The following is a 12,796-nucleotide window of genomic DNA, read 5'->3' on the forward strand; positions in this document are numbered from 1 at the left end:
ATAATTAACTGCTTAAACTCAATTAAGTGGATTATTAGAGTTATATAAAGTCAGGAAAGGGTAGGTACGATTTACATGAACCATGTAAATAATGATAATGCCAGATGCTTGAATGTTTGTGTCCCCCCAAATTTAAATGTTGAAACCTAACACCCAAGCTGATAGTATTGGGAAGCGGAGCCTTTGGGAGGTGATCAGGTCATGAGGGCAGAGACCCTATGGATGGGATTAGTGCCCTTATAAAAGAGCCTCCAGAGAGATCTCCCTCTCTTTTGGCAATGTGAGGATTCAAGGAGAAGTCTACAATGTGGAAGAAGGTCCTCAAACAACCATGCTGGCACCCTGATCTAGGACTTCCAGCTTCCAGAACTATAAGAAATAATTTTTTGTTTGTTTGTTTATACACTACCCAGTCTGTGGTACTTCATTATAGAAGCCAGAAGGGAGTAAGACACCACAGAAGAAAAATATGGAAACTACTAAAAACCAAGTTCATAGGTGGCATAATTGGCTTTACTTTCTCCATCTTATACCTAAGACCTGGTTCTCATTATCTGTACAATCACACTTAAAATTACCTGAACTCCAACGTGTGTAATATAAGACCAATTCAGTGACTTCCTGAATTCAGTTGAGAATATATAAAGACATACAACAAATGATGATGATAACAAAATATCTGACTAAATTTTAAACTTTAAATAGCTGACTAAATTTCACAAAATCCTCAAACTGAGATCTTAATGTCAATTTTACCTTTCAATTTCTTTTTCCTGAGGGTTTGAAATCATTACTTTGTTATTTTCATCAGTAAAGGCTTTCTGTTCTTCATAGGCCTTTAGTTTTTCTTTTAACATTAAAATCTAATAGAGAGAAACAGTAGTTAAAATACAAAACAAATTATTTGTCTCCATTATACATGGCCACAGAAAAATTTCAACTGTGAAAAATAACTGAACAAGCAAGATTTCAATTATAAAAGAAAAGCAAATCAAAGTTTTAGACAATAAAGATTGCAGAATCCCATAAATGAGGAATTGAGGGAGATTAGCAACAATGTAAAGAGGAGACATACCTCTTCCTTCTGTTCATTACAGATCTTTACATACTGAGTTATGTGATTGTCGAGGTTAAGAACATTGCTCTTCAACTGTTAAAAAATAGAAATTATGATTGCGTATATATAGAGATAAAAATCAGTCATATACATGAACAAAATAGCATTATAGCCTCATTAATTCAGTTCCATGAATCCAGAATTTGTGACAATTACGATCATTTGACAATCATAATCAATTATGTTCATGTTTAAAAATCTATGACAAGAGGATATGTTGAGCACATTAATACTGAATTTATAAAAGAAACTCCCTTACTATCTGAGAAAAGGTACTTTAAAGAACTTGCAAAATAGTCATTCACATAAAAATTACCCACTTTCTTTTCCTGGTCCTTTGACTTTTAAGATATAAAGAGATAATTTAAATTTCCACCCATTTGTAAGTTCAAGTAGTTTTTAATGAGTTCTTAATATATTTTATCCTTTTTATAAAAGTATGAGCCCCCTGGCAGCTATGGAATAGTGGAAAGAACATTAAACATGTAATCCAAATACTTGATTTTGAGGCCCTGCCCACTTTTTACTTAAAACTCTGACCATGTGATTCCTCAACTGTAAAGTAGAGCTAAAAATGTCTTCCTCAATGAGTTGGTGTAAGCACTGCATGAAAAACTTGTGTGAAAGATGTTTGTATACCCAGTACAGTACAACCTTTCCCAATTTATTATATAAACAATATATAAATATTTCTCTAAGGAAGATAATAACCCACTTATCTTCATTCAATGGGAATAGCAGAGGGGTAAGCCCCCTAAAAAAGCCATCATACCAGCTGAACTCTATGTCTATTCCAACCCTGAGATCCTGTGATTTTACACATACATCATGTTTGACTTAAGTTTTAAAAAATTACCCCAAATTATTGGCAAAAATACCAACCTAACCAATCATTATTATATTGCTCTAGCTACACAGATTGGTTACATCAATATCATTAATGTGACAATAAATTGTTTTAAAAGAGCTATTTACTTTATAAACTGAGGCAGATATTATATCTACTTTACAGATGAAGTAACTAAGGCTTGGAGAGATTAGCAAACATGTCCAAGGTTTTCAGGTAGAAAGTGTTGGTGCTGGGTTACAGAAGAGCATCAGCCTTGGCTGTAACAAATGTGTTAAAGCCTTGACCAATCACACCAGGGTGCTGTTAAAATATCACGTACCATGATGTGAAAAAGGTTAGAAAGAAAGTCACTAAAACATCCTAGCTCCCTAAAAGACTAAATAATAGTATTTATTATATATGTAATCAAGATGCTTAATGGTTTAATTGTACCAGTGAATGCTCAATTAATCAGATTAGTAAAGACATTTCTAGCCCTGATTCCTAATTCATTAGTAGAAGTACATCTCTAATTCATCTTTTGCTGTAAGTATAAAAAAGAAAAAAATGCACCCAGTACTCTTACAACAAAGGCAGAGTAAACACACTTACAGAAGATTTAATGTCCTTTGCACGGTTAGCATACTTAAGAGTGTTATAGGTGTCATCGTAGAACACAGAGGAAGGACTAACAGCAGCTATCATTATAGTTTGACAGTTTCCTCCAAGAGAATCCTTTAACAAGCGAGTGAGCTTACTATTTCTGTAAGGAATATGCTGATTCTTTCTCTGAAAGAACAAAAAAAGAATTCTTATGTCATTTTCCACATTCAAATGTAAACCTGCTACCATTTCACTATAAGAATTTAAGAACTGCTCAACTTTGCCCAGACTTATGATATAATTGGTGACCAAAATGATGATGAATCTTATGGAACTATTCAGTGAATATATAAAACAAATTTCCCATTAAAAGATTATATCTCTATCTGATTAAGTACGAACTTTAGTTAATCATAAAATGTCAGTATTGTTGCATTAAGTTGTGATAAGTGTACCGTATTAATGTGAGATGTTAACAACAGAGGAAACTGAGTGTGGAGTATATTTAATACAATCTTCCTGTATTATCTTACCAACTTTCCTGTATCTAAAACTATTAAAAAACAAAATGGTTATTAAAAAAAAATCTCCATTTTTTAAAAAGAAGTTAAAATACAAAAGTAATATATGCCCTAGAGAAATATACTAGAGGCATAGTAAGAATTCTGTATAGCATAGAGCTACTTCTCTCTTTAAATTACCATCTAACATGAATACAAAATAAATTATAATTATAATCTTACAGATATTTATCTGAAAGCACAACCACAGTTCAAAGAGAACTTAATTTTTCTAGGTTTTCTTTTACTTAAAAGATACACTTCTGATTTTAAAGTAAAAAATTTTCCAACACTACCACTTCCATATAGAAACAGAGCAGTATAATGTTAAGCTAAAAACAACCTTATGCTATCCAATGTAAATCTTTCATATTACAGAAGAGAAAAATGAAGCTAAGCAAAAAGTGACATGACTTGCCTCAGGTCACATGGCTGGTAATCCAGAGTTAGAAACAGACCCTAGTCTCCCAACTCCCAGTAGTACTATGCTTTCCACCATAGCAGTCTTTCCCAAACAGTGTGGAATGTGCACAGCTGGTGCTACTTGAATTGATTTTGCATGTACAAGACATGCATTAAACACTGACTAATAAATGACTCAACAGGAGTCAATTACTAAAAATTTAGTCAGTATATGGAAAAAATACTATGAATGGCTGAAGTTTAGGAAATTAGTCTCTATACCATGCTATCTGCTTACATGTTTTGAGATTTTAACTTAGAATACAACATATATTTTGCTTCTGTAATATTCATGTGATTTCAGAAACTTGCCCTTTTAAAAAAGACTTCCCAAATCATTTTAATGTACTTTATACTTTATCAAATTGCAACATTTTGAACAGTTTAACAGTAATTTTCCTAAAGCTTCTGAGCCTGGTTTGAACTTAAATTATTATATTTTAACTTTGAAAAAAGGAAGTCATTTTTACAAATACGGAAACTATCAAATATGCTGTGTTCCTGTAAGCACTTCTGGCATATAGTAGATGTAAACTATTTTTTAATGCCCCAGAAGCATCTAGCAAACATTATCCTATTAGGTAATTTAATTACATTTTAACTCCTTTTCCTCTTTAAGAAAAATCAACTCTCTTTTTAATATTTAAACCAATTTTATAGTATATATATAAAACACTAACCAGACCAGAGTTTACTTTTTCTAAAATGTGTTTTTTGTTTTCATGCCAATTCAATTATCATGCTTATTGTGCAGTGATCATTAAATGGTCATAAAAAATCAAATTCAAAATAAATGATGAGAAGGTATAATAAAATATTAACTATCAATCTGATATTCAATACTTTACATTCAACAAATTCTGATTATAAAGCTAGAAGTTAAAAAACGAAACAAACAGGGACTTCCCTAGTGGCTCAGTGGTTAAGAATCTGCCTGCCAACGCAGGGGACACGGGTTCTATCCCTGGTCTGGGAAGATCCCACATGCCGCAGAGGAACTAAGCCCATGTGCCACAACTACTGAGCCCGCAAGCCACAACTACTGAGCCTGTGTGCCACAACTACTGAAGCCCACACGCCTAGAGCACATGCTCCGCAACAGGAGAAGCCACTGCAGTGAGAAGCCTGCGCACCACAACGAAGAGTAGCCCCCGCTCGCCGCAACTAGAGAAAGCCCGTGCACAGCAAAGACCCAACGCAGCCAAAAATAAATAAATAAAAAATAAATTTATAAAAAACAAACAAACAAAAAAACTCCATAGCTTTATTTGATACACTAGGTTCTCTGAGGTCTTTGCTCTTTATGAAAACCTTATTGTTACATTCTTGAAATTTGATTTATAATAGATCTTTAAGACAATTATATTAAATAATATCTTTCTGGGAAATATACGTATTTCAGTATTTCAAAATACTTAAATAAACATATAGTACCTACCTTTGTATCTGCTAAGGCATTGATAACATTCCCAAGAGCTAAAAGTGATCGATTAATATTTGTGCCTTCTATAAACCGGGTCCCTTTAGCACTGGTAGAACTGGCTCTTTCAGACCCTGCCAGGTCAATGAGTGACATCTTGGCAATTCGGACATTTTGATTGATACTTGCTGTTTTATCTTGTTGTCTCAAATAAATCTTTTTGAAATCACAGGAGAATAGGGAAAATGAGGATTAAATTTAACAAAATTAAAAGAGAAATACACTTGATTTTTAAAAGAGCATGAAATCAATTATTTTTATTTTAAAGACAAAATGAACAAGGTATAACTTGACTGGCTGATATCCAAGAGTACCAGAAGTAATTACCAAAGTTGAGAAAATTTGAAAACGAAAAGACTTCCTATATGTGCACTAGAGGGCAAATAACTCCTGGCTTAATAGAAGGTCAAAACAACTGCCACTTGTATTCTGGTAACCCTGAAAAGCAAGGTCTAGGACATTTTGGGGAAATCTCAGTGTCCCCGATAAAGATATCTCTCAAGATTACTGATAAATGAAGAGTCAGTGGTAAGAAGAGAAAAGATTAATAAAATTTTGTGGACTAGAGACTTTCCGAATGACTTGGTTTCCCCTGATTTGAATTCTTTCAACTATAACAATTTCTTTTTATTAGATGAGTTCCACAAAGCATAATCCAGAATAAAGACGTATAATCATTTGATTTTTAACAGAACTAGAAACTACAAATAATTACTAACCTATGCTTTAGGTTTTTTGAGAATGGTATTCCTAAAAAGCACTGTATCAACTGAATCACACACTTTCTTAAGGAATGCAACTACTTACATGGTCACTATGGTGAAATCTTCTAAAAAGTGAATCAGTATCTCCCCAATTTATTGGTTCTGTAAATCTAGATCTATAAAGAGAAAGTCTGCTCTGAATATAAGACTATCTTTTGTAAAGATTAAATATTTTCGCCAATTAAAGGAAAGAAAACCTCTAATACTACCACTTTACTATCATATTTTCACACAGGTAAAAATTTACATCTAACTTACATCATCTCAATTCTAAATATTCTTGATAGAATCTTCTCAAAGCTTCAAAGTAAAGGAAGTTCTGAGAAGTAGAGAAGTCCACAGATGAAGAGATATTTTCGTATGTGTGAAAATTACCATTCATAAATTTGGCTTCATTTATTTTAAATTCAATTTTAAGAGCTGTAGTCTAGTGACCTGTTACCTGGAAAACAGCATGAGAACGAGAAGATGTAGCATTCATATCAGTGGGATGCTGTGTCCTGTTTTTGTTTCCATTATCCAATAACTGTAAAATTTCCTCTGAGGATTTGGGCTAAAGGAGTTGAAGTAGAAGAAAAATACACAAATTAACCATTGATCTTTAAAATTTTTAATAAACCATCAACAAGCAAGAAGGCTTTTAAAGGTAAAATAAGTAAGAAAATATTTTCCATAAATTAAATCCCATTAAATATTGACTGTGTATCATTTGCTTAGTACTTCGGTGACATATGAAAAATAAAAGATAAAATCTAATCTATCTGAGGAGATAAAATATAAATATATTAAGCAGAATAATACACTATATTAAATGTTCAAGTAGATTTTTAAAAGGAAAACCCATTTGATTATTTCAAAGGGAAACAAAACAAGACTACAGATATACCCTGATTATTTTAAAATAAGTAAATGGCTAAATAACCATACTTGCTATTTGAACAAGCCAAAAAGAAGTTTATAAACATACCTGATGTAAAGTTAATCCCTGAACAACCACCCCTTTTTGGGCATCTTCCCGGACAGCAAGTGGCCCTGAATTTACTAAGAGGTCACGAATCTGTTCATTATATACCTTAAAATAAAAAAGAACTCCTTTAGTATTGATGATGAAACAATAGCGACAGCATCACACAAATATGCACACATTGCTGATTTAAGGTTATATTAGAGAAGCAGCAGCTCATTTCCATTCATCTCACCCCTTCTATCACACATTGCTATTACTTTCTTAACATCTGAGAAAATGGAAGAGTTTGATTACCAGCACTTGAACTTAAAATTTAAAGGTGGAGTCATTATACCCTCCTCCCATAATTCCCAATTTGATGACTACAGTGAAACAGAAATAGGATAGCTGGAATTGTCTTTTCCTGTTTCCTGGAAATATACGGACACACGGTCTTAGGAAACTCTAGTGAATCTGAAATGTACGTTATATGGAAGTACCATGGTTCTTACTGGAGAAGATATTTATTGTTTCATGATGTCCAAGTAATCCAAACTTTTTAGAGTTTAAAAGTTAAAGAAAACCCATACTCACAGATAAATGATATTTATTTCATTTATCCTTCAATTACATTAAGTTTAATGCATAATGATAATTCCATAATGGGACCCCGACGCCCCCAATTTGAATGATGAGGAAACTGAGGCCCTAAGAGTTTAAGTGATTTGTCCAAGTTCAGTCACAAAGGTAATAGGATAGCATGAGAACAAGAAGATGTAGCATTCATATTAGAGCAGGGATCAGAGCCTGATATCCTTACTCTACTGCATGGCACTGAATACACATCTGTGTTTTAAATCTCTGGCAATTTTTTTTTTAGTAATTTCTGTAAATAACGTACAGTAATAATACAGTTGACTTGATTTTATGAATTTACTAAAGATACTAAGTTTTCTACGTGCCAACAAAATGACAATTAAACATATATGATAAGATTAAAAAACACATATAAAATTGTCTTTAAGAATTATTTTGTGTAAGTTATATCCTGTTCTAATAAATAGCTCACAGTGATAATTCACTGCTGGTATAATTTTCTACAATGAATGATAACCATTTTTAAATGTAATAAATTCTTATAAGTAGTAAAATGATAATATGAAGAGATAATTTTTTGGTTCTTATTCTTTTGATAAGCAACAGTCACTTTTTAAATGATTCCCCTTATCCACTTCAATCATACAAAATATATAATTAGACAATTACTCTCAAGCTGGTCTTTGCATCAAAATCACCCAGGAGCTTTTAAAATACATAGATGCCGGAGGGTTCCCTGGTGGCACAGTGGTTGAGAGTCCGCCTGCCGATGCAGGAGACGCGGGTTCGTGCCCGCGGTCCGGGAGGATCCCACATGCCGCGGAGCGGCTGGGCCCGTGAGCCATGGCCGCTGAGCCTGCGCGTCTGGAGCCTGTGCTCCTCAACGGGAGAGGCCACAACAGTGAGAGGCCCGCGTACCGCAAACAAACAAACAAACAAAAAAAACCATACATGCCTCAGCCACAATCCAGACTTATTAAATTAAAATGTCCAGGGGGTGAGGCCTAAGCATGTCTATTATTTTTTTTTTTTAAGCATGTCTATTTTTAAAAAGCCCTATAGCCAATTTTGGTGTACAGCCTGAGTGGAAAACCGTTAGATTAGATATTGCCTTACCATTAATAAAATGAAAGCAGATTAAAAAAAAGGAAAAACAATTAAAAACATTATAAAAATAATCAAACTTCAAAATTCTCCCAGTTATAAAAGGATCTAAGGAATGAATCCTGCCATGCTCTCTTCCTGATTAAGTTCAGAACAATTCTTTTCAATACGTAACTACAGAAAATGAGTTTTACTTCTCTTTTACCACCAAGTTCTATAGACTGACAAGAAAATTTTTAGCAACATAATCTTGATCAATGTTTGAAATGTGAAGAAGAAACTCTCTCAGTAGAAACCAAACAATAACATGTCAACAAGAGCAGTAAAAACTAGAAATTCACTCTCTGACATCACAAATAAATAGGCAGTAAAATCAGAGATTTGTTTCTGCACTGGTTTCTAAAACACTACCTGAACACAAAGTTAGAGTGCCAGTCACTTAGTTATGATCTGTTGAATGTCAGCTATTAAGAGGTTAGGAGGTCTCAAAGAATGATGGGGTATGTCAAAAAAACACAACAGACAGCATGAAGGAGCCTCACCTAGCCAAATCTGGCACAATTTGAACATACAAAAAATGCTTAGAGAAAGGGATTATAATCTACTGAATAATGCTAAGAATCCACAAGTCTACATTGATACAGTAGAGGAAAGGGAAAGCTCTTCCTTATAGTAGAAAGCCAATGAATAAATGTAGAAGAAATGATGGAATTTAAAAATCAGTATCATCTGTCATCATGATAGTAATTGATTCAGGCATGAATCATCAGTGGATGCTAAAACGAACAAATTAAAATTTGAGGGGTCAGAGGATATTTACATTGTTTCCCTACAAGCTACTTATTAATTATAAAGTGTAAAGTAGTACCTTTACGGTGGAAAAACTTTGCAGACACCAGCATAATGAAACTGATCAGTTAACATAGCCAGTAATGGGACTAACTAATTACATAAGCCTCTTGATATGTTATATAAGAACTCATCATCACTTCTGTGGTGTTCCTGCCAGGGCATAACCTGAATGTAATCATGACAAATCCAAACTAAAAGTTTTACAACAGCAACATAAAATACAAAGGAAAAAAAAAAATCCAGATTAAGGGGACTAAACAGATGAATTGCAAATGAATGCAATCTGCCATCATAGATTTTCTTTTCAATAAAGGGCATTATTAGAACAATTAGCAAAATCTCATTAAGGTCTATAGATTAGATAAAGGTGTATCATTGTTAATTTCCTGATATTGATTACTATTCAGTGGTTATTTAAGAAATTTCCTGTTTTTACAAGTCTGTAACTTAAACAGTTAAAAAAAATACATACACACACACACACACACAGAGAAAGCAAAGGTAGTAAAATGTTAACATATTGGGAATCTGGATGAAGGGTATCTGGAAGCTCTTTGTACTAATCTTGCTACTTCTGTATAAGTCAGAAGTTATGGCAAAATAAAACGCTTAACAGAAAAAGAGTAAGATCCATAACAAATACCTAAGACTAGGAATTGTAAGATTTTATATATTCATAAGAAAATTTCTGCATGATAGAATAATTTGAATGGACCATGGAACTTCTTAAAAAAAGATTTCTCAATACTACTGATTAATCTGAAGAATGATATTGTCAACTTACCTCCAGATAAGACACTGCGGTACTACATACTTTCTCTTCTTTAATCTCATCCATGGATTTGTAAAGGTCTAACATTGTTTGATACATCACTCCAGGTTCAGCAGCTGATCCTAGCATTGTGTGGGTCTTCCCAGCTCCAGTGGCACCATATGCAAGTACTGAGTTTTTATGAAAAGGGATCAAAGCTCTTTGTTATGACATATAACATTACTGTATCTACTGTCTAGCGAATACTTCCATCTGGATATCCTGAACAGTAACTTTAAATCCAACAGATCCAAATTAATTTATAGTCTTATTTTTAAATCCTGGCAATTTCATCACAAGTCTACTCTTACTCCTATATTCTCTATTGATGAATGGTAACTTCCCCCACCTAACTGCCCCCCACAAGCTCCCTTTCTTCGACAACAATCACAAATTTTAATCGATTATCAGTCTCCCTACCTATTAGTCTCAATCTTCTTTAACAAATCCCTTAGAATTTGTACAGTTGTTTTTAAGAAAACAAAATATGAATATGTTAAACCTCCTGAATTGTTCCACAGTCCCATATGAGAAAGTTCAAATTCTTCACCTAGAAATATTACTAGTGACTCTAAGGGAAGATCCCTGCATATCTCTCCAGACTATTTCTTCCTTGCTGTGCTTTGGCATACTAGATTATCTGAAGTTCTCTGCATGTGCTGCTCCTTTTTGAGTCCACTGCCTTTGTCCTGGAGAGTGCCTCTACTTAATCCAGCTGGAAAACTTCTACCTGCACTAAATATTCAGCACAAAAGTCACTTTCCTGTGCCTTCCCTAACTGTCTTAGGCCAAAGTGGCTACTCTCTCATTTGAGCCCTCAGTGTATGCTTACATCCTTTTACTTCTAGCATGTATCATACTGTATTTCTAACTGTGAGCTCCACCAAAGTGGAGGCTATGTATCCTTCCCACCTAGCGAGTGACTTGGCACAAAGCAGGTACTCAATACAAGTTTGCTGAATTCCAGATAAAAGCCATTTATAAAATTCCTTTAAAAATTTTTGTTTTAGACAAATTACTTTGTTTTCAAGACTCTATCCAGTACAACAGAACAGTGATGCATTTCTTCAAATGCAAAAAACAAAGGAAAAAACTACTCTGAATTACATATTGCAAATACCAAACATAATATTCAGTTAACGCAATAAGTCTTTGAGAATTATTTTTATAGGTTAAATCTCTCTGCTAAGTTCATTAACAAACTACAAAAATACTTTTCATTTCTCTAATGATTAATGATGTTGAGCATTCTTTCATTTGTTTGTTGGCAGTCTGTATATCTTCTTCGGAGAAATGTCTATTTAGGTCTTCTGCCCATTTTTGGATTGGGTTGTTTGTTTTCTTGTTATTGAGCTGCATGAGCTGCTTATAAATTTTTATATACAATGGAATATTACTCAGCCATAAAAAGAAATGATATTGAGCTATTTGTAATGAGGTGGATAGACCTAGAGTCTGTCATACAGAGTGAAGTAAGTCAGAAAGAGAAAGACAAATACCATATGCTAACATGTATATGTGGAATCTAAGAAAAAAAAAAAGGTCATGAAGAATCTAGGGGTAAGACAGGAATAAACACACAGACCTACTAGAGCATGTACCTGAGGATATGGGGAGAGGGAAGGGTAAGCTGTGACAAAGTGAGAGAGTGGCATGGACATATATACACTACCAAATGTAAAACAGATAGCTAGTGGGAAGCAGCCGCATAGCACACGGAGATCAGCTAGGTGGTTTGTGACCACCTAGAAGGGTGGGATAGGGAGGGTGGGAGGGAGGGAGACGCAAGAGGGAAGAGATATGGGAACATATGTATATGTATAACTGATTCACTTTGTTATAAAGCAGAAACTAACACACCATTGTGGAGCAATTATACTCCAATAAAGATGTAAAAAAAAAAATACTTTTCAGTAGAATGGATTAAACTGATGCATGTTTCATTTTGTTCTATTTTATATAAGCTAGTAGTACATCAAGAAGTCTTAAGATAGCTGGATAATATAAAGTAAAACCAAGAAGAAACCAAAGATTCAGTATTACTTTGGTAATTACATTTGGAGTCAAGAGAAATTTTTTAAATCTCTAGAGACAATATGAAGTTTCATGAATGAGGAAAAGAATATCTGCTTAAAAATGAGAATCAAAGCAGGTCTAATCAATAAACCACATTCCATTCTTGCCTGACCTAGAGGGTAAGTCTTCTGTAATAAAAGTGAATGAGTCAGTGAAAGACAGTAAACATGTAACAGTTTTGGGGTGTCTTAAAGAAAATGCCATAAATTATGGTAACTGCAAAAATAAGGTAGTAATAATGGTGTGCACTGCCTGGTAATCATTCAATTAACTGGCATTTTGGAGATCTCTCTTTCTAGGAAATCAACATAGCCATTTTGAAAGGCAAATTATTATAGGTCTATCGAGAGCACCAAAGATGCTTTTTTGGGCTGAAGATATGCTAAAACAGCATGATACTCATGATACTCAACATGGGCTTTAAAAATTTTTACTTCAAGGTACTACAAAGAAAAAATGGTGCTATGAAGAAACTGCCAAATGTTCAGAAATGTCCCACTATTCCCCAGGGATAGGCAGTTGTATAGGTGAACATTGGGAATATTTATGAATACAAATTGTGAGAAATCTGGCATCAATTACCAGAAGCACATGG

At 33.7% G+C, this 12,796-nt stretch overlaps 1 protein-coding gene across 2 annotated transcripts in view; it reads right to left on the bottom strand.

Annotated features, from left to right (window-relative positions):
* Positions 1–12,796, bottom strand: part of KIF18A (kinesin family member 18A) — an 80,320-nt gene that overhangs the window by 57,957 nt on the left and 9,567 nt on the right. For both annotated transcript variants that reach the window (XM_019948502.3, XM_073808723.1), the window contains 7 exons: positions 10,099–10,256; positions 6,783–6,887; positions 6,258–6,368; positions 5,010–5,207; positions 2,559–2,735; positions 1,076–1,150; positions 757–863 (listed from right to left, as the gene is read on the bottom strand). In XM_019948502.3, the coding sequence (XP_019804061.1) occupies positions 757–863; positions 1,076–1,150; positions 2,559–2,735; positions 5,010–5,207; positions 6,258–6,368; positions 6,783–6,887; positions 10,099–10,256 (931 nt within the window). The remainder of the gene's footprint in view (positions 1–756; positions 864–1,075; positions 1,151–2,558; positions 2,736–5,009; positions 5,208–6,257; positions 6,369–6,782; positions 6,888–10,098; positions 10,257–12,796) is intronic.

This window comes from Tursiops truncatus, chromosome 8 (assembly GCF_011762595.2).
Source record: "Tursiops truncatus isolate mTurTru1 chromosome 8, mTurTru1.mat.Y, whole genome shotgun sequence".
NCBI classification, from domain to species: domain Eukaryota; kingdom Metazoa; phylum Chordata; class Mammalia; order Artiodactyla; family Delphinidae; genus Tursiops; species Tursiops truncatus.